This window comes from Girardinichthys multiradiatus, chromosome 3 (assembly GCF_021462225.1).
Source record: "Girardinichthys multiradiatus isolate DD_20200921_A chromosome 3, DD_fGirMul_XY1, whole genome shotgun sequence".
Lineage (NCBI taxonomy): Eukaryota > Metazoa > Chordata > Actinopteri > Cyprinodontiformes > Goodeidae > Girardinichthys > Girardinichthys multiradiatus.
Window position 1 is genome coordinate 48,663,247 of NC_061796.1, and position 18,261 is coordinate 48,681,507.

Consider the following 18,261-nt stretch of genomic DNA (forward strand, 5'->3'; position numbering starts at 1 on the left):
TACGGTGTGTGTGGTGTGTGTACGGTGTGTGTGTGCGTGCAGCAGTCCTTACAGGAAGCTGATGTTAAAACAGGCAGTCAGGTGACCAGTTCATTGCAGGACTGACCTGTTCCACGTCTGATGATGGTTCCGGGTCAGACTCATTGATTTAGAAATAAAACATCCATTATTAAAGACACCCTGAACCACCTGTGACCCAGAAGCCGTTGGCATGGTAACATTATGAAACCAAACAGCGGTAACAGTGCAGCAGCTATGCCCTCTACAGGTAAACAACCGCAACTGCAGCAGCTGAATCATTTACAGAGGAAATCTCCTGAATGGAGAATCACAAACTTTCACATTATAACAAATAATTGTTCTTCATAAACATTTCCAAACCTGCAGTCTAAATTAGAATATCATCAACTGGTTAGTATTTCATCCATTCCACACAGACAGATTTTTACAAAGAGAAGTTCTGTTATGTTCTTCATGATCATGAAGACTGCTAACTGGACATTTGTCCTGCAGACAGTCAGTGACACAATTTGTTTCTGTGTCCAAGTACACAAATGGAAAGTTGAGTGGAAAGAAAAAAATTGTGGCAGAAAAATAAGCTCAAGCAGCAGGCAAACCCATTCAAGAGTTTTGTGGAGAATCACAAAGTCTGGACCGAGTCTGGAGTCAGACCTTCAAGATCCACCACACATAGATGGAACCAGAACGCTGGGCTGTCACATTTAACTCCTCCTGAACCAACAAGACAGCATCAGAAGCGGACTTTCCTCAGTGGTCCAAAGTAATCTTTTCAGATGAGAGTGAAGTTTCATCAGGAAATCACTTGGAGGTGAATAGACAGAATCCACATTACTTGAGGTCCAGTGTGAAGGTTCCAGAGCCAATAATAATTTGGGTGGTGGTGTCATCCGATGGTTCTGGTCCACTGGGTTTTCTAAAGTCCAGTTACTTCAGCCATCTACCAGGACATTTTAAAGCACTTCATGCCTCCTTCTGCTGACGAGCTTTATGGAGATGCTGATTTCATTTTCCATCAGGGCTTGCTACCGGCCCACACTGCCAGAGGTACCAAAGGCTGTTTTAATCAGGATGGTGACACCAGCGAACTTCCATCCAGGAACAGAATTATAATTATCTGTGGATGTTCCTTCATGATGGACCACCGGGTCATACGGCTAAAGCGAGAACAAAGTGGGTCAAAGATCAGAACATAGAAATATTGGACCTGTGATCAGAAAACTCCTTAGATCTGAACTCCACTGAGAACCTGTGGTCAGTTTCCAGAAAGCAGGTCCTCAGGAAGGTTCTGGTTCTGATGTTGTGCTGAATGATTGAAAAGCTTCAGATCAAATTTTGGTTTCAGTGGTTTTATTCAAAAACACTCCGGTTACAGCGACACCATCAGCAGACAGGAATAAAAAAATAAAATTACGTTGGAGAAGCTGAGAGCCCGCTCCAAACTGAAAGAGACGACACCACAGAACCTACAGGGACCGCTTCACGTCTATTTACACGGACCAGACAGCAGGGGGAACAGGGGGCAGAGCTAATCAGTAACAGTCCAATACAAAGTCCCAGAGAGGCGTCCAATCAGAGAGCAGAGACTTGGAGCTGGATACCAGTCAGGTCTGAGGATCATGGGTAGTGTAGTCTTAGAAAGGCTGAGCTGGTTCAACTGGTAGAACAGGAAAGTTTGTGGAAGGATGAAGTCAGTCTGAGAGAACCAATCAGCTTTGAGCTATCACAGAAACATGCTGCAGACCCTGATTACACTTTACTAGGTCTGGATCCAGTTCTGGGTCAGAACCAGGATTTCCTCAATTGGCAGAACTGGATATGTGTTCTGATAAAAATCTAAAGACACAACTGGATTTGACCCGCATTCAGCTGTCAGAACAAAATGTGGCTGGTGATGGGACCCGGATCATGTGAGCTGCTGCAGCATGTTTCTGTTCTTTGTTTAGTTTTTTACATAATCAAAAAAACTGATGGATGTTCATCAGTGGATTCAGACTGGATGTCAATTTCACAACTTCTTGTAAGGTTACCATGGTAACAAAGACATCATCAACCCTGCTGTAAACCCAATCTCAGGACTTCCTGTTCTGCATCTCTGAGGCCACGCCCAGCAGGGGGAGGGGTCAGCAGGTAAGGGCGGTGCCAAGTGTTTCCTCTATTCGTCATCATCATCATCACCTTCGTCGTCTGCATCTCTCTTCCTCTTCTCGCCTTGAGCAGGAGCTTCATCATCCTCTGAAGGAAAGCCACAAAAATCAGTTTTTAATGTTTAAATGAAAAAATAATAAAACATGGTTGTAATGGTAGATTATATTCTTAATGCGACTGATTTAACACCATCACAGTGATAAATGAAACCAGCAAGGCGAGTGGCAGCAGGACCCTCCCTAAACTGGCTGATCCAGCAGATGTGTCTCCTGCAGCCTGACCCACCTGGGCGCCTCCCCGCTGAACATCCAGTACTGGAGCTGCACCAGTGAGGGATCTCTGAGCATCAATCTGAAGAATGTTCAAGGCAAGAAACCCAAAACACGCAGGGAACATGTTCCCATCCAAGAGCCCGGTGTCAGGCTCACAATTAAAGAAAAAAAGCTTCATTACTCGATGGTGACATCTGCTGGTGAAAGTTAGGGCAGGCGATCGTGAACAGAGCAGAAACTGATGGAACCAAAGTGTTCATAATTAAATCAATAAATAAAACATATCTACATCAATAAAATATAGGTAATGATTTAATGTGACAATTAAATTGGGAAATATTTGAAAGCATATTCAATTGTCAGCTCACTATTATGAAATATATTTTATTTTCCATTAAAATTATTTTTAAAAGCCAGATTTTATGTTATATGGCCGTTTATTTCATAATGTCACTTTACAACTGAATGACTGTGGGCCAATCAGCGTCATCGGGCTGGATCTGCATCCTCATTGGCTGAGCTTTACATAGATTAGTTTCCTGGGTACCTGCTCCCTGAGCAGCTACAGCGCCACCTCAAGGTTTAGGATGGTGGAGTTTCTTTAACTTCATTCAGCTCTGGTTACCTCAGCAGATCAAATTGAGAGGAATAATTTATCATATGAGGCCATTTTGAGTTGTTTGGATGACATATTTCAAATGATCGGGATGATAATTGCTCTCCAGAAAGGCCGAGCTGAAGTCTACAAACAGGATCCTGGCGTACGTCCCTGGGTGGTCGAGGTGTTGCAGGATGAAGTGTAGACCTAAGTTAACAGCATCATCTGACGACCTGTTTGCTCGGTAAGTAAACTGCAGGAGGTCCATCAGGGGGCCTGTGATGTATTTCAGGTGCTTCAACACCAGCTGCTCAAAGGATTTCATGACCACAGACGTCAGGGCTACAGGCCTGTAGTCATTTAATCCTAGGATGGTGGGTTTCTTGGGAACCGGGATGATGGTGGATCTTTTGAACCAGGAGGGGACTTCACATTTCTCCAGTGATTTGTTGAAGATCCTTGTGAAGATCGGAGCGAGTTGATGTGCACAGGCTTTCAGACATGATGGGGAGACGTTATCAGGTCCTCCAGCTTTCTTTATTTTCATGCGCTGAAAGAGCCTGTTGACATCTTCCTCAGAGATCTTTAGTGCAGGTAGAGGATCTGATGGTGGAGGGTTGGTAGCTTTGTGGGAAGAACTTGTTCCTGAATGGGATGTAGAGGAGATGGTTTGAGGTGTGAATGGCTTCTTGTCATGTCTGCAGTAGAAGCCATTCAGACGGTTGGCCAGGAGACGACTCTGTTCAGGATGGGTGGAGGGGCTCCTATAGGTAGTCAGGTTTCTCAGACCAGTCCATACAGCTGAAGTGTCACCAGTAGAAAGGATGTTCTTAAGCTTCTCACTGTAGCTTCTCTTAGCTGTTTTGATCTCCTTTGTTAGTTTGTTCCTGGCCTGCCTGTACTGCGCCCAATCTCCACTGCTGTGAGCTTCTTCCTTTTCCCTGCGCAGATTCCTGAGGTGTGGAGTAAACCATGGCTTGTTGTTCCCAAAGGTGCAGAAGGTCTTGGTCTGCACACACATGTCCTCACAGAAACTGATGTATGATGTCACCACATCAGTGAGTTGGTTTAAGTCAGTGGCTGAAGTTTCAAAAACAGTCCAGTCTGTACATTCAAAGCAGGCCTGTAGCATCTGCTTTGATTCCTCAGTCCACTTCTTAACAGTGTGAACCTTGGGTTTGGAAGCTCTTAGTCTCTGTCTGTAGGTTGGGATGAGGTGGATTAGATAATGATCTGAAAAACCCAGAACAGCCCTGGTACCAGCATGATATGAGTCCTTTAAAGCTGTGTAACAATGGTTCAGTGTGTTTTTATCTCTGGTGGGACATTTAATATCTTGTCTGTATCACCAAAGCAAATTCCTCGTACGTGTGAAACACTACTTGGCAATAAAGTTTCTTCTGATTCTCCACAACAGCTGTACCAAACCTACCACAGATCCATCTATGACTTATAGCGCCCCCTAACTTTGGATGTGTGGTACTGTCCCTCAGGCTGATGAGTTCTATCTCAGTACCTGATGGAGAACATCTCTGAAGGAGAACACTGCAGAGCTTTACTTCTTATGAAGAAAAACTTCAGAACAGAACAAAGTTCTGATGGTTAACATTTAATGAACAAGACCCACCTCCATCTTCCTCTTCCTCCTCATCATCTTCATCCTCTTCCACATAATCACCATCATCTTCCTCATCCTGAAAAAGACAGTGAATTAAGAAAACAGGAAGAGGAGCGGTGACCAGTGACCAGTGGTCACATCACCCATAGACTCACCTGGATTCCCTCCTTCATCAGGTACGACAAGCCCACCTCGTCTCTCTCAGAACCCTCCTCCTCATCATCCTCCTCATCGTCGTCTCCAGGTGGTCCGGCTTCATCGTCCTCATCTGAGACAGAGCATCGACCCATTAGGTTCAGAGGAAACCCAGAAACTGCATGAGTCCAACCAGCACCAGTGGTTCTGACGGACCGTGAGGTCAGCATGGAGGCTCACCGTTCTCAGAGTCCGGCACCTCGTTGTCCTCCTGGTCGAATCCATCCAGATAGACAAGCTGAGGCAGCAGCTCGAAGACGCTCTCTCTGTAGTCATCTGCAGCCGTGACGTCGCAGCTGTACAGGTCCAGACTCTTCAGGTTCTTCAGGTTCTGCTGCAGGGTCACAGCACAGCAGTTTTAAGCAAGAAACAGACCAAGCTGCAGAGATGAGTCCACCAGAACACTATACGCCTGGTTCTCCTGAGCAGTTGTATATTTCATTCAAGTTCAGAAGAACAGAGGTTCTAATGATCAAACACAACCGATGACATTTACCCTTCCTTTAAAAGTCAGATGATGGAAATTCACACTTCCTATTATACCTGAATGCAACACCAGTACAAACCCAAATCTGACCCACACTTCCCAACACCGGCCTGTGGTAATGTTGGTTCCACCGCAGGAACCCGTGTCAGTCGGCAGTGGTCCTCCGTCTAGGGTAGATCTAAGGGATTTAGCCGTTTTAGATCACATCTGCTAATCATCATATCCATTAAAATCGGTTACAGCGCCACCTTTTGGTGGAGTCTGTAGTGACAGACAGAACTTCTGCTGCCACTAACCACACGTTTGGTTCTTTATCCAGTAGGTGCTCCTCAAGAGGCTCGGAGCTTATCTGCGTTTCTCTCCTGGATGAAGCTACTGATGTCATTAATCATCTTCTTGGTTCTTCTGGATCAGTGCTTCTAGGTTTTGCGTCTCCGCTCCGTCTTCCCCAGTTGGTCAGCTAGGTTCTGGTTCTGCTGACGGTAAAAGGCAGTTTTCCTTCTTGCTCTCACCACATGCTTGCTTGTTGTGAAGCTGACAACTCGATGTAAGCAGCTGTGTTTCCTCACAGAGATCCAGTCCAGTCTCAACCCAGCTGCAGTACCTTCAGTGAACCCAAAGCAGGTGCTTCAGATCAATCACTAGGAATATCGCCAAAGTTCTCCTGATGCTCTGCAGCTGAAGGCCAAATCAGGACCAGATTGTTTCCAACAGATGGATTCGGGACCCGTGTCCAGTCAGCTCCGAGCTAATAGAACCAACACACCTTTCGCTCTGATCGTATAGAACAAATGTTCTGGTGACCAGAACGTTTCTCAGACTTCATGTTTAGAACCTGGGCTGAGAGTGAAGAAGATCATAATGTGGTTTCTTCCCAGGGGAACTCAGAGTAAAACTGTTGGCTGGGTTTACATTTGTCCCTGATGCAATGGTCAACGGGTCAGAACCTACCAGCGCCTCAATGCTGCTCAGCTCCTTGATCTGGTTCCCACTCAGGTTCAGGTACGTCAGGTTGGGACATTTCACCGCCAGTGTGTCCAACCCTCCGGAGATGGAGTTATCGCTCACCTCCAGCTGAAACACACAGTTCAGTTTCACTCAGAGGCATTTTACAGCCATCAGAACCTCTGTGGTCCTGGAGCATCCGGGTGGACTGACCTTCCTAAGTTTGGGAAGAGAGGGAAGCTTGGACAGCGAGCTGAGGCCAATGTTGACCATGCTGAGGATCTCCAGCTCTGTGTACTCGTCCGTCAGACCTTCCACCTCTCCATCAGTAGAGCGACAGTTGTCCACCACAAGCTCCGCCACCTGAAGACCAAAACAACACAGATTATTCTTAATCTGAAGAATTAACGGCGCTGAAGAGAAGTGTGCATGAGAAATCTTCCGACAGAGCCGGGTCAGAACCTCTGACTGAGCCGGGAACAGTCAGCAGGGATCTGTTGGGGATCATTGATCAGAAAAACTAATCCAGGTGAATTTAAATCCTGGAGAAAAGCAACATCGACCCAGAGAGCTCCTAACTTAGCCTAAACATTCCTGGCTTATATTCATACATTTATATTTATACACTGCTGAAAAAAATAAAAGGACCATTTAAACAACACAATTTAACTCCAAGTAAATCAAACTTCTGTGAAATCAAACTGTCCACTTAGGAAGCAACACTGATTGACAATTAATTTCACATCTTGTTGTTCAAATGAAAAAGACAACAGGAGGAAATCTTTGGTGATTAGCAAGACACTCAATAAAGGAGTGGTTCTACAGGTGGGGACCACAGACCACTTCTCAGTACCGATGCTTTCTGGCTGATGTTTTGGTCACTTTTGAATGTTGGTGGTGCTTTCACACTCGTGGTAACATGAGACGGACTCTACAACCCACACAAGTGGCTCAGGTGGTGCAGCTCATCCAGGATGGCACATCAATGCCAGCTGTGGCAAGAAGGTTTGCTGTGTCTGTCAGCGTAGTGTCCAGAACCTGGAGGCGCTACCAGGAGACAGACCAGTACACCAGGAGACGTGGAGGAGGCCGTAGGAGGGCAACAACCCAGCAGCAGGACCGCTACCTCCACCTTTGTGGAAGGAGGAACAGGAGGAGCACTGCCAGAGCCCTGCACAATGACCTCCAGCAGGCCACCAATGTGCATGTGTCTGCACAAACGGTTAGAAACCGACTCCATGAGGATGGTATGAGGGCCCGACGTCCACAAATGGGGGTTGTTCTCACAGCCCAACACCGTGCAGGACGCTTGGTATTTACCAGAGAACATCAGGATTGGCAAATTCACCACTGGTGCCCTGTGGTCTTCACAGATGAAAGCAGGTTCACACTAGAGGCTGACATTTTTTCGGGAAACCCGCGGGACGGGAGACAGCGTCAGTAAAGATCACGTGATTGGGACGGTACAAGATAAAACATGAACTGGAGCAGACGGGAGCGGGAGCTAATCAATAGGAGGAAAATAAACTAGGATCAATTGTCTTTGGAAATGTAAAACTGAGACTTTGTTATAAACTTTAAGAAAAAATAAAACTTGGATCGACGCCGCCATTGTGTAGTTTTTTTCCAAGAAACCTAAACTATAATGTGAGTCAAACGAACTACATGACCCACAAGCCAACAGTGCTTCTGCTCGATGTTTTCCACCTGCGTTCAGGATGGAGGGAACAAACGCAGGTGGAGAACTGGACGTAGTAAAATTGGATTAGCAACGTAAAGTCAGAAGTAAAGATTTATCTATTAAACTCATAGAGCTGACAGGAAAGTCACAAATATTACTGAACTTCAGGAGAGTTGATGTTAACACGCAGTCTGCTGCTTGTAAAACGTGTTTAGTTGTAATCAAGTTCACCAGAGATTAAAGGACACTTGTTAGACAGATTCTGGATTAAATCAGTCCTGCATCTCTTCATTCATCAAACCAAAAGTACCATCATGTGTCAAGTTTCATCTGACCAACAAAACTGCTGCATTAAAGATTTAAGAGCCTTTGCCACAGTAGAGGGGAAAGGTACGGAAGCCCGTGAGGGGACATGGAGGTTGTTTTTGTTTTTTTGCGTCTCCACGCAATACTTTTACGTTCGGCATTTTGGAGCAACAGCACAGATGATAAACTGCTCATAAAACAAACACTGATATGTCATTGATATGATTTATTTATCATATGCAGGTTAACATGCAGTAAACAATGTGATTAAATGTTTAGGATAAGAAGAACCGTTCAAATCACGATAAAAACAAAAACACTAATGTCATACAAAAAAAAGTACCCATCATGCAGCAGTAATAAGGAAATAAAGTGTCACAGATGTGGTTTCATGTAGTTTTATTGTTCAGTAGTTTGTTTGACAGCTTGTGGATAAAAACTGTCTTTTAGTCTGATTTGAAGATCATTTTATTTAAGGCTGATTTCAAAATAAAACTCAATAATCTCAATAACGGGTGTAGTGTTTGTTTCATTTTAGCAGTTATCTGGTTTGGAAACTATCCCACAAAATATTGCGAAATAACTCAAAGACTATTGCGTGGGGAAACAAAAGAGAAAAACATCCCCCCATGTCCCCTCGCGGACCTCGTAGAAAGGCTTCATCAAGAGAAGATATTAAATAAATATGTTGTGAAATAGAAAAAAATTGAATGTCCCATTAAATGTACAATTTATGTAATACATCATTAAATATTAAGTGTACCACTAATTACATCATGTCGTCTTTAAACTTATACTTAATTATTCAGTGGCACATTTAATTGCATAATAGTCCATTTCATGATATAATGGTACATTTATTGTTTCTAATGATGTATTAAATAAATAAATGGTACCTTTAATTTAATGGCACATTTAATGTTACATTTCTTTCATGTTACATTTACTTCACTTATGGGACATTCACAACATTTATTTATTTAATGATAATTTTATTGTATTAATTTTGTCCAGTTTGACCCTCCATTCTTGATGCCTGTATAGGAGGTCATGTCAGAATTTAAATCAGGTGTTCTGGAGCAGACAAACATCTAAAACTTGCAGGGAAGAGGTCCCTGAGGACCAGGGCTGTGAACCATTGAGGTACAGTTTCTAAATTATGAAGGTAATCTTTTTACACCCTTTTGTTCACCAAGAACAGTTCTCTTACTAGGTGCATTTTTCTTTAATTTCAGCAACTTGAAACATAAAAGTGATGTCATTGTTCAAAGGAAACAATCACTTAATAAATGAGTAAAATACAACTACCGTATTTTCCGCACTATAAGGCGCCCCGGATTATAAGGCGCATAGAATAGAAGCTACTGCAGTCAAACGTTTGACTGGGGTTGCGTTATGCATCCACTAGATGGAGCTAAAGAGAATGTCAACAAAGTCAGTCAGTGAAACTTTATTAATAAACTACAAACCAGCGTTCTGATAACTCCATTCACTCTCATGATAAGGTCTCCTCTACATAGATTCTATTGAATAGAGCCAACCGCACGTTAGGAATGCATTGGAGTCCATGAAGTTGAAATCAAACGTTAGTTAAAACGTGAAATTCAGTAAACACGTAAAAGAAACAGTTTGATGTACTAAATCAAACGTTAGTACATTCACAATATAGTAGCGTTAACTGTTGAATTCTCTCGCTGCTGCTCTATTCCCATGTTCGACTGCGTATCTGACAGCCTTGAGTTTGAACTCAGCATCGTAAGCGTGTCTCTTGAAAGGTGCCATTTTGGAGTCGTTATACACACACAAGAAGTGTTGGACTAGGAGTTAGCACAGTACAGGTGTTTACCGCTATTACTTCGGCGACACCCCTGACTACGGTAGCCGTAATGCTGCAAGCGGTGCGGCTTTGTAGTTTACCAGTCGTACTGAAACATTTTGACAGAGCGCCGTGTACAACCAGTATGGATCAACCAATTAACCAATTAATCCATATATAAGACGCTCCGGATTACAAGGTGCACTGTCATTTTTTGAAAAAAGTAAAGGTTTTTAAGTGCGCCTTATAGTGCGGAAAATACAACTATGTACATTTTGTTTATTCAACTAAGATAGACATGGTCTGTTTCCTTGTTTGATATTTTATTATTTCTTTATTATTATTCTTTTTACTTTAACTAGCCTTTACTACAACTAAAAACAGGGACCTAACTGGTCCTTCAAAGAAAGAAATGACCAAAAGACTAAATGAAGAAAACTAAAATGGGAGAGTCACAGGAGTGGGAGTCAATTTACCAGGAGTGGGACGGGAGAGAAAATCCACTCCCGTGTCACCCTCTAGTTCACACTGAGCATATGTGACAGAGTCTGGAGACACCGTGGAGAGAGATCTGCTGCCTGCAGCATCCTTCAGCATGACTGGTTTGGCAGTGGATCAGTAATGGTGTGGGGCTGGCATTTCTTTGGAGGGCCGCACGGCCCTCCAAAGAAATGTGCTAACCAGAGGTAACAAAACTGCCATTAGGTACCGAGATGAGATCCTCAGACCCCTTGTGAGACCATCTGCTGGTGCGGTGTGTCCTGAGTTCCTCCTAATGCAGGACAATGCTAGACCTCATGTGGCTGGAGTGTCTCAGCAGTTCCTGCAAGATGAAGACATTGAAGCTATGGACTGGCCCGCCCGTTCCCCAGACCTGAATCTGATTGAGAACATCTGGGACATCATGTCTCGCTCCATCCACCAACGTCACGTTGCTCCACAGATGATTTTTGTGTTTTTGTTGTCAGAACATTTAACTTTGTACAGAACAAAGTATTCAATGAGAATATTTCATTCATTCAGATCTAGGATGTTATTTGAAGGCTCCCTTTATTTTTTTGAGCAGTGTACATAATATCTACAGGGGTTGGACAATGAAACTGAAACACCGGGTTTTAGACCACAATAATTTATTAGTATGGTGTAGGGCCTCCTTTTGCAGCCAATACAGCATCAATTCATCTTGGGAATGACATCTACAAGTCCTGCACAGTGGTCAGAGGGATTTTAAACCATTCTTCTAGCAGGATAGTGGCCAGGTCACTACGTGATACTGGTGGAGGAAAACGTTTCCTGACTCGCTCCTCCAAAACACCCTAAAGTGGCTCAATAATATTTAGATCTGGTGACTGTGCAGGCCATGGGAGATGTTCAACTTCACTTTCATGTTCATCAAACCAATCTTTCACCAGTCTTGCTGTGTGTATTGGTGCATTGTCATCCTGATACACGGCACCACCTTCAGGATACAATATTTGAACCATTGGATGCACATGGTCCTCAAGAATGGTTCGGTAGTCCTTGGCAGTGACGCGCCCATCTAGCACAAGTATTGGGCCAAGGGAATGCCATGATATGGCAGCCCAAACCATCACTGATCCACCCCCATGCTTCACTCTGGGCATGCAACAGTCTGGGTGTTACGCTTCTTTGGGGCTTCTCCACACCGTAACTCTCCTGGATGTGGAGAAAACAGTAAAGGTGGACTCATCAGAGAACAATACATGTTTCACATTGTCCACAGCCCAAGATTTGTGCTCCTTGCACCATTTCATGGTCCAATTTAGCCATGAAACCTCCCACATTAAATGACAGGAGTTTCAGTTTCATTGTCCAACCTCTGTATATATTATGCATTTACTGTGGTTCACCTGCATACAATCAGAACACGTCTTGCTTCTTCCACACCACTTACATGAACTGGTACCACTGTAGCTCTCAGCAGAGGGCAGTTAGCACATCGACCAATGCCTGAAAGTATTTTTGATATTTATCTATGGGACGACAAAATTGTTTAGCACAAGTACTGATCCCAAGCTTCCTGCCAACTTTTAGGGTCCAGAAACGTCAAGAAGAGCTTGTCGGTTTTACTCCTCAGAATGGGATCTTCCCGAAAATGATGCAATAACTCACATTCAGCGGAGGCCTGGGACTCTATCTGGAAGTCCTGAGACCTGCAGGGACTCCCATCAGGCAGCAGCAGCTCCTACCTGGAAAGCTGGACTGTCGCCAGCTGATCTAAAACAGGATGTTCTGTCAGAACTGATCAGAGAATGTTAGGATGCGGTCTGGGTCACTCTATGTGGTCTTGTAGTAATTACTGTATAATGCCCTGAGCTAATCACATACATGATCAATCCGTTTCACAAGAGAGCCGTCAAATGTTTGTGCTGCTGCTGAGCTCTGGGCTGTCCCATTTATTCTCCTCATCACATTAAGCTACATGAGACTGGTGTGAATTTGAGCAGCGCTATGATCCGTTTAATGTACTGCAGCTGATTTAATATATTTATCTGGATGTGAAGCAGGTGACTGGGATCCCAGGTTAGATTTAGTAGCAGGTGTGAAGAGAGCCTAAGAACCGGTTGCTCTGTTGTCCACTGATTCTCAGTTTGTAAAACATTGAATACAACAAAGTAAACCATGTTTCTGCAGAGGATCATGCAACATGCTGGATATATAGCATCCATCTAACACATGTTTACATCTGGGTGAGGTCCACAAACTGCTTCAGTGTTCCTCATGAACACCCAGCTGCTCTGCAGAATGCTGCCATCGGAGATTAGGTTCGTTTTGTTGTCCCAAAACAATAAAATTTTGCAGTTTGCAGATCACTTGTGCAGGGAGGTCTGCAAACTGGGCTGATATTACTGTCGAGACATAGTTTGGTTTTCTTTGACAATAAATGGACAATAAATGATTAATATTTGTTAATATTGGACAGAAAAGGTGAAGTCTATGCAGAGTAAATCTTCAGCAGGAACCGGACCGGATCCGTCAACTGTTCACTCATAATCGGGTATATTTCAGTCATTTCAAATTCAGATTTTAACAGAAAGAATCCAAGTTTATATCAGAATCAATAATTAATAGTATCTGAGGATCATAAGTTGTCAGCTCAGAATGTAGGCTGTAAAATGCTGGAGTTTAGAGCTGAAAACCTCACCTGTGTGCTTCACTGTGTGTCGTCATGCTGTGCAAATAATGTGACTATCTTTGCAAATTAAATGTGTTATTATAAAATGTAAACATGTAATGTAGATTCTGCAAAATCAGAAACTAAAGCTTGTCTCTCACATCCAACCTGCGCAATACAGAATAATGGGAGAAAATCCGCCGACCTGCCCGCTGATCGATCAACCCCCACCCGCTGCAGGACGGGGAGCACCCAGCAGGGCTACCGAGCACCAGCAGCTCTGAGACGGTTAAAAGAGAGCGAAGCAAACCGCAGACAGGAAACACCATCTGTGTGTTTGGAAACGGTCACAGATTTCCCTGAACGCGGTTTATCGGCGTTTAAAATCCGCCACAAGTCAACTGTTCTCCGGAGGTTCGGCAGCAGCGGGGTGGGCGGGAACAGCGGGTTTCGTAAACTTTAAGACAAACTGCTCATGCTGCCTTAAAACTGGGCCGAACTGATCCAAAACAACTGAAAACACGTTTTAACACTTTCACGAACCGGAGTCAACACGGTGACTGGGCTTACAGTCGGTAAAATATAAAAGTTAACATTTTTAACATTAAGTCTGGTTGATGCGCCATTACAGCGTGATGAATATCCAACTGTTTATCTCTGAAGGTTACAGAGAGTTGGCCCGGTCAGGAGACCAAACAGCGGCCTTTCAGAAAATCTAACCCCGAATGATTAAATCATCCGGTCTGGTTTTCTCTGAACCACGGGGTCTGGGAGCCCTCAGCCGCTCCGGAACACACAGACCGGATTCTAGGTTTGTTAGCCTGTTAGCTCGTAGCTAAAGTCGGCTCACGCGAGGCGCCCCCACCACCGCACGAGAAGTGAGCGAGAGCATCTGCACGCGGCGGAATCCACGGAGACTCGAGCGGAGACCGAGTCTCTCTCCGAGCTCCAGGTCCGCCGCGGCGGCAGCTTTCAAAAAAACTTATACGCTGCTAAGAGCGGAGAAAGGGACGCCTCTTTCCCGCGGAACATATCCATCATGTCGGACTGCATCGTTCAGCTGCTGGTTCTGGGAATAACATAAATATTCGCCATTATTTTTATGACAAACCTCCGTTGGACTCCTGTTCCTGAGTTCCAGGCTGATTCTCTTCTTCATCTCCATGATGAAAGGCCGAACAAAGCGGATAAAAAGTGTAACTGAGAAACGAATAAACTAAAAGCAGACTCAGTAATGCTCTCCTTCTCCAGCCGCCATTAGACGATGACTAAACCTCCATGTTCGCTGCTGCCCGACCCCCACCGATAGACCACGCCCACTCTTCTATGAATATTAATAAGCTAAAGGAGCTCGCGCTCTGATTGGTCCGAAGACTTGATGTGTCACAAGCCCCTCCCTCGAGCGCACTATGTAAATATTTTGTCAGTAACTGGTGGAAAATGCAAAGGTGGGACTTTACTAAGGCAAATGAGAAGGCGTGAAAGAAAGATTTAAACTCTGTGGGCGCGAAGTCTTTGTCCTGATTGGCGCCATGTTTACTGAGAACAACAAACGTCCATTCATAAAAACTCACTCCAACATCACCTAGAAGACAGGAGGAAACCAGAATGCAGGACAAGCTTTGACATGTTTATTTGAATGGGAAAGGTTTGATGGTAACAGCAGATGGCACCAAGCTTTCTGTAGAAAAGTGTTTAAAATAGGATTAAAGCTGTAAAAACAAAAGCCACATGATGGAAAAACAAGTCCGACAGAGGATCTGATCAATATGATGTGATGTCTGATATGATGTCATTAGTTAGAAATGAATCTTTGGTAGATAATCAATGGAAATAAATACTAAAATAAACCCTGACAAGCATAGACAAACGTCTGATTTTTGGTCTCAGCTGATATGAAATCAGCTGTTAAAGGATCAATTCACACAAAGCTCTGGAGTTGATCTACATTCAGCGTCTTCCTGATGCTGAATGTAGATCAACTCCAGATGACCCCGGATTTCTCCATCTGAACTGACCCCTGGATCCTTTTACCCTGGAAACGCTGGAGCTAAGGGTCTCTCAGCTGAACAATGAGCTGCTGGTGTGCCTGTGCAGAGAGGAATGGGGCGGAGCCAAGAAGATCACAGGTGGTTTGGTGCAGCAGCACGTTGACAGTAGTCAGGTGTGTGTCTTCAGGCGAGTGTGTCAGAGAGCATGTTCTCGTGGTGGCAGCGTGTGCAACACTTGGTCGAGCAGCTGCAGTGCCCGATGCAAGTGGACCTCCATCCAGCAGGGGGTGTCCGTGATGCTCTGTCTCGGGTAGTCACAACCCCAACCTTTGACGAAGCTCAGTCTCACAATGCACAGTCTGCGCAGGTCATCCACGCCCGGACCTGCTGTCGAGCACACACCTGACGGTGGAGCAAAACACATCTTTGCACACTTACAGACATCTGCCGGCAAACACCAAAAGCATCCAGTAACATCTCCATTATTAATTAGGTATTCAGGTGCAAACAGGTAACGCTTGCAGACTGCTGGTACAGATGAATCATTTATTGTTCAGACAGATGATACTTACTGAGGGCAGGTGCAATTCCGCCTACACTGTTGGGACCAGGCATCGCACCGACAACTGCTGCCGCCTGAGTCTCTGCTGCTGCCTGAGCTGCTGCAGCCTGCTGCTGCATCTGCCTGTGGCACTGGCGCAGGTCAAACACCTGTAGACAGATGGGACAGACATGTGAGACAGATGGACAGTGGAGATGGACACACACAGAGGTGAGACAGGTTGGGTATTGTTGTCAACACAGGTACACCGAGTGTTTTGTTATTGCTAAGGATGGAGTAAATCCAGGGAAGAGAGAACCAATCAGAAAACAGGAGTAGGAACACCTGAATACAGATAAGAAAAAGGGACGAGTGATCTTTTACTCACCTTGATATAAGCTCCAGGGTAGATCTTATGAACTCCATCACCTGGTGCTCGGCCCGCCTCCCGGTCCAGGTAGTAACTCTGGACAAACACCGAGTGGTCGCTAAGGCAACGCATCCAGACATCACCCTCTCCCCGACACTCGAGCTGGACCCCCCGACCGATGTGGAGCCTGCAGGACGGGAAGGTGGCGAGTTACGACTGTCATCTCAGCTACCACCTGCTGCTGTCAGCTGGTTAAGAGATTCAAAACTGGTCTTACTCCTTCCTCCAAACTAGACTAGAATTGGTTGAACTGGTTTAAACTGGTCTAAAAAAAAAACGTCTGAACTGCCCTCCTTAAATGAAATAGTAAAACAGACTACTTTCACATCTCTGAACTGGTCTGAACTGAAATCAACTGGTTGGAACCAAATGGTATAAATGAATCCAAACTGGCTGTCCAGGGTGTACTCCGTCTCTCGTCCATAGACTGCTGGAGATAGGCACCAGCTTCCCCGCGACCCACTATGGAAGAAGCGGTAGAAAATGACTGACTGACTGACTGAATCCAAACTGGTATGAACTGATCTAAATAAATCTAAACTGGTCAACCCAGAACTGACTGAACTGGTCTGAACACACTGATTGGATCTGGTGTGACTGGTCACCTGGCACGGTGGCTAGCCGCAGTTCGGTGGACGTTGCTCAGCTGTCCTAAACAGAATCGATCTCCTCCTGAAGGATCCACGTAGCCATCCACCGTCACCAGAGGACAGCTGGACTGGACCTTAAACATCTCACCAACCTGAACGTCCAACTCAAAGTAGGAGATGGAGCACCAGAACTCTGGACCTGCAGAACGGAACGAGTGAGTGTGACTGAGACTAAATAGAAGGGGTGCAAACAGAGGACATCTGCAGAGACAGAGACATCTTCGTGGCCGGGATAAAGTTGGATTTTCTTCAGATGTCTCACCTGGATGGTTGGAGACTGGTTGTGGATATGGAGGAGTGCTGTGATGCTGTGACCCTGCAAGAACAAACACTGACTCAATAATGTAGAATTTCACAGTAATAATCAGTACCAGATATGCTGCAGTAATATTCCCATGGTGTCATACAGAAGTGAGCGTTGGGGGTGTGGTGATGATGATGTAATGCTGACTGCTGTGTGTGGGCCCGGCCTCTCTGCTGATGTCCTGCAGGTGTATAGGGAGCAGGGCTGTTACCTGTCCAGTTAGCTGCAAAGACACAGCAGAGTTAGAGTCAGTACCTTTCTAAAGTTAGTGAAAGATTAGGGTTGTTTAAAACTACTGCAAACAGTTCCATACAGCTGTACAGGTGAGCTGTACAGGTGAGCTGCAGAATGGGAGCAGTACCAGGTGTGGGGTTGCTGCTGTAATCTGGGCTCTGCGGTGGTGGGGAGGTGGGAGTATCAGGGTGTGCAGACTGGGGGGTTAGAGGAGGGGAGGTCCGGCCCCCGTGGTTCTGGGGCATGGTGATCTGCAGGAGTCCGGGGCCTTCTGAAGCCTCACTGACCCCTGTCACACTCAGAGCTGCAGGCGTCATGGAGTTCCTTCCTGCAGGAGACAAAGAAGTGTTAGAATTTCCACATCCTGAAGCACAGCTGAGGATAGACTGCAGGTGCTCACCTGGAGGAGATAGAGACATGTTGGGATACATGCTGACAGGGCAGTGCTGGTCATACAGGTCTGTATGGGGGGTCAGGTCAAGCTGCAGACAGTCCTGCATGAACTCTTCCTTTATCAGAGACTGTGGACCTAAATGAGGGCAGGGAGTCAGAGACTTTAGTCTGATTGGTTGTTTGCAACAACCGGGGGTTCAGATATTTATGTTGCTTACACAAACAGCGACCCCTGCTGGCTGAAATTAAGGCTGCTGTCAGATCTTTTCAGATGTCAGATGTTATTGGCAGAGCCGAGGCTAACAGACCTCTACAGCTTTCCGTGATGTTGTTCTCACAGGTAGTTGCATTTTATAACCTGGAAAACCTCTTCTGAGTCTGATCCAGGCTTCAAACTGCAGACAGCAGGAGGCGCTAGTGCACAGAACTTGGAAATGAGCAGTTCAGCTGCAGAGCCTTATTCCAGGTTTGTCTCAGAACCTTCCAGGTTCCAAACTC

General features: G+C 45.2%; 2 protein-coding genes across 5 annotated transcripts in view; both read right to left on the minus strand.

Moving 5' to 3' along the window:
• Positions 1 to 1,351: 1,351 nt before the first annotated feature.
• Positions 1,352 to 14,548, minus strand: LOC124865541 (acidic leucine-rich nuclear phosphoprotein 32 family member E-like). Its single transcript, XM_047360716.1, has 7 exons — positions 14,332 to 14,548; positions 6,495 to 6,644; positions 6,288 to 6,410; positions 5,030 to 5,183; positions 4,810 to 4,922; positions 4,664 to 4,730; positions 1,352 to 2,253 (listed from the first exon to the last, which is right to left on the minus strand). Exons 1-7 carry the CDS (start codon positions 14,383 to 14,385, stop codon positions 2,174 to 2,176), a joined length of 741 nt encoding a protein of 246 aa, XP_047216672.1. The 5' UTR covers positions 14,386 to 14,548; the 3' UTR covers positions 1,352 to 2,173.
• A 288-nt stretch (positions 14,549 to 14,836) lies between these two features.
• The window catches only part of LOC124865538 (mothers against decapentaplegic homolog 4-like), a 32,816-nt gene continuing 29,391 nt past the window's right edge, over positions 14,837 to 18,261 (minus strand). For all 4 annotated transcript variants that reach the window (XM_047360711.1, XM_047360710.1, XM_047360713.1 and 1 more), the window contains 8 exons: positions 17,771 to 17,899; positions 17,498 to 17,698; positions 17,240 to 17,359; positions 17,095 to 17,148; positions 16,788 to 16,971; positions 16,141 to 16,309; positions 15,784 to 15,922; positions 14,837 to 15,613 (listed from right to left, as the gene is read on the minus strand). In XM_047360711.1, the coding sequence (XP_047216667.1) occupies positions 15,408 to 15,613; positions 15,784 to 15,922; positions 16,141 to 16,309; positions 16,788 to 16,971; positions 17,095 to 17,148; positions 17,240 to 17,359; positions 17,498 to 17,698; positions 17,771 to 17,899 (1,202 nt within the window). In that variant the 3' untranslated portion in view covers positions 14,837 to 15,407. The remainder of the gene's footprint in view (positions 15,614 to 15,783; positions 15,923 to 16,140; positions 16,310 to 16,787; positions 16,972 to 17,094; positions 17,149 to 17,239; positions 17,360 to 17,497; positions 17,699 to 17,770; positions 17,900 to 18,261) is intronic.

Coding starts and splice junctions, on each gene's coding strand:
- LOC124865541 (XM_047360716.1), bottom strand. CDS start 14,385: ATGGAGATGAAGAAGAGAATCAGCCTGGAACTCAGGAACAGGAGTCCA. Junction 6,411..6,494: donor CTCTTCCCAAACTTAGGAAG/GTCAGTCCACCC, acceptor TGTGTGTTTCAG/CTGGAGGTGAGCGATAACTC. Junction 4,923..5,029: donor GGTGCCGGACTCTGAGAACG/GTGAGCCTCCAT, acceptor GCTCTGTCTCAG/ATGAGGACGATGAAGCCGGA.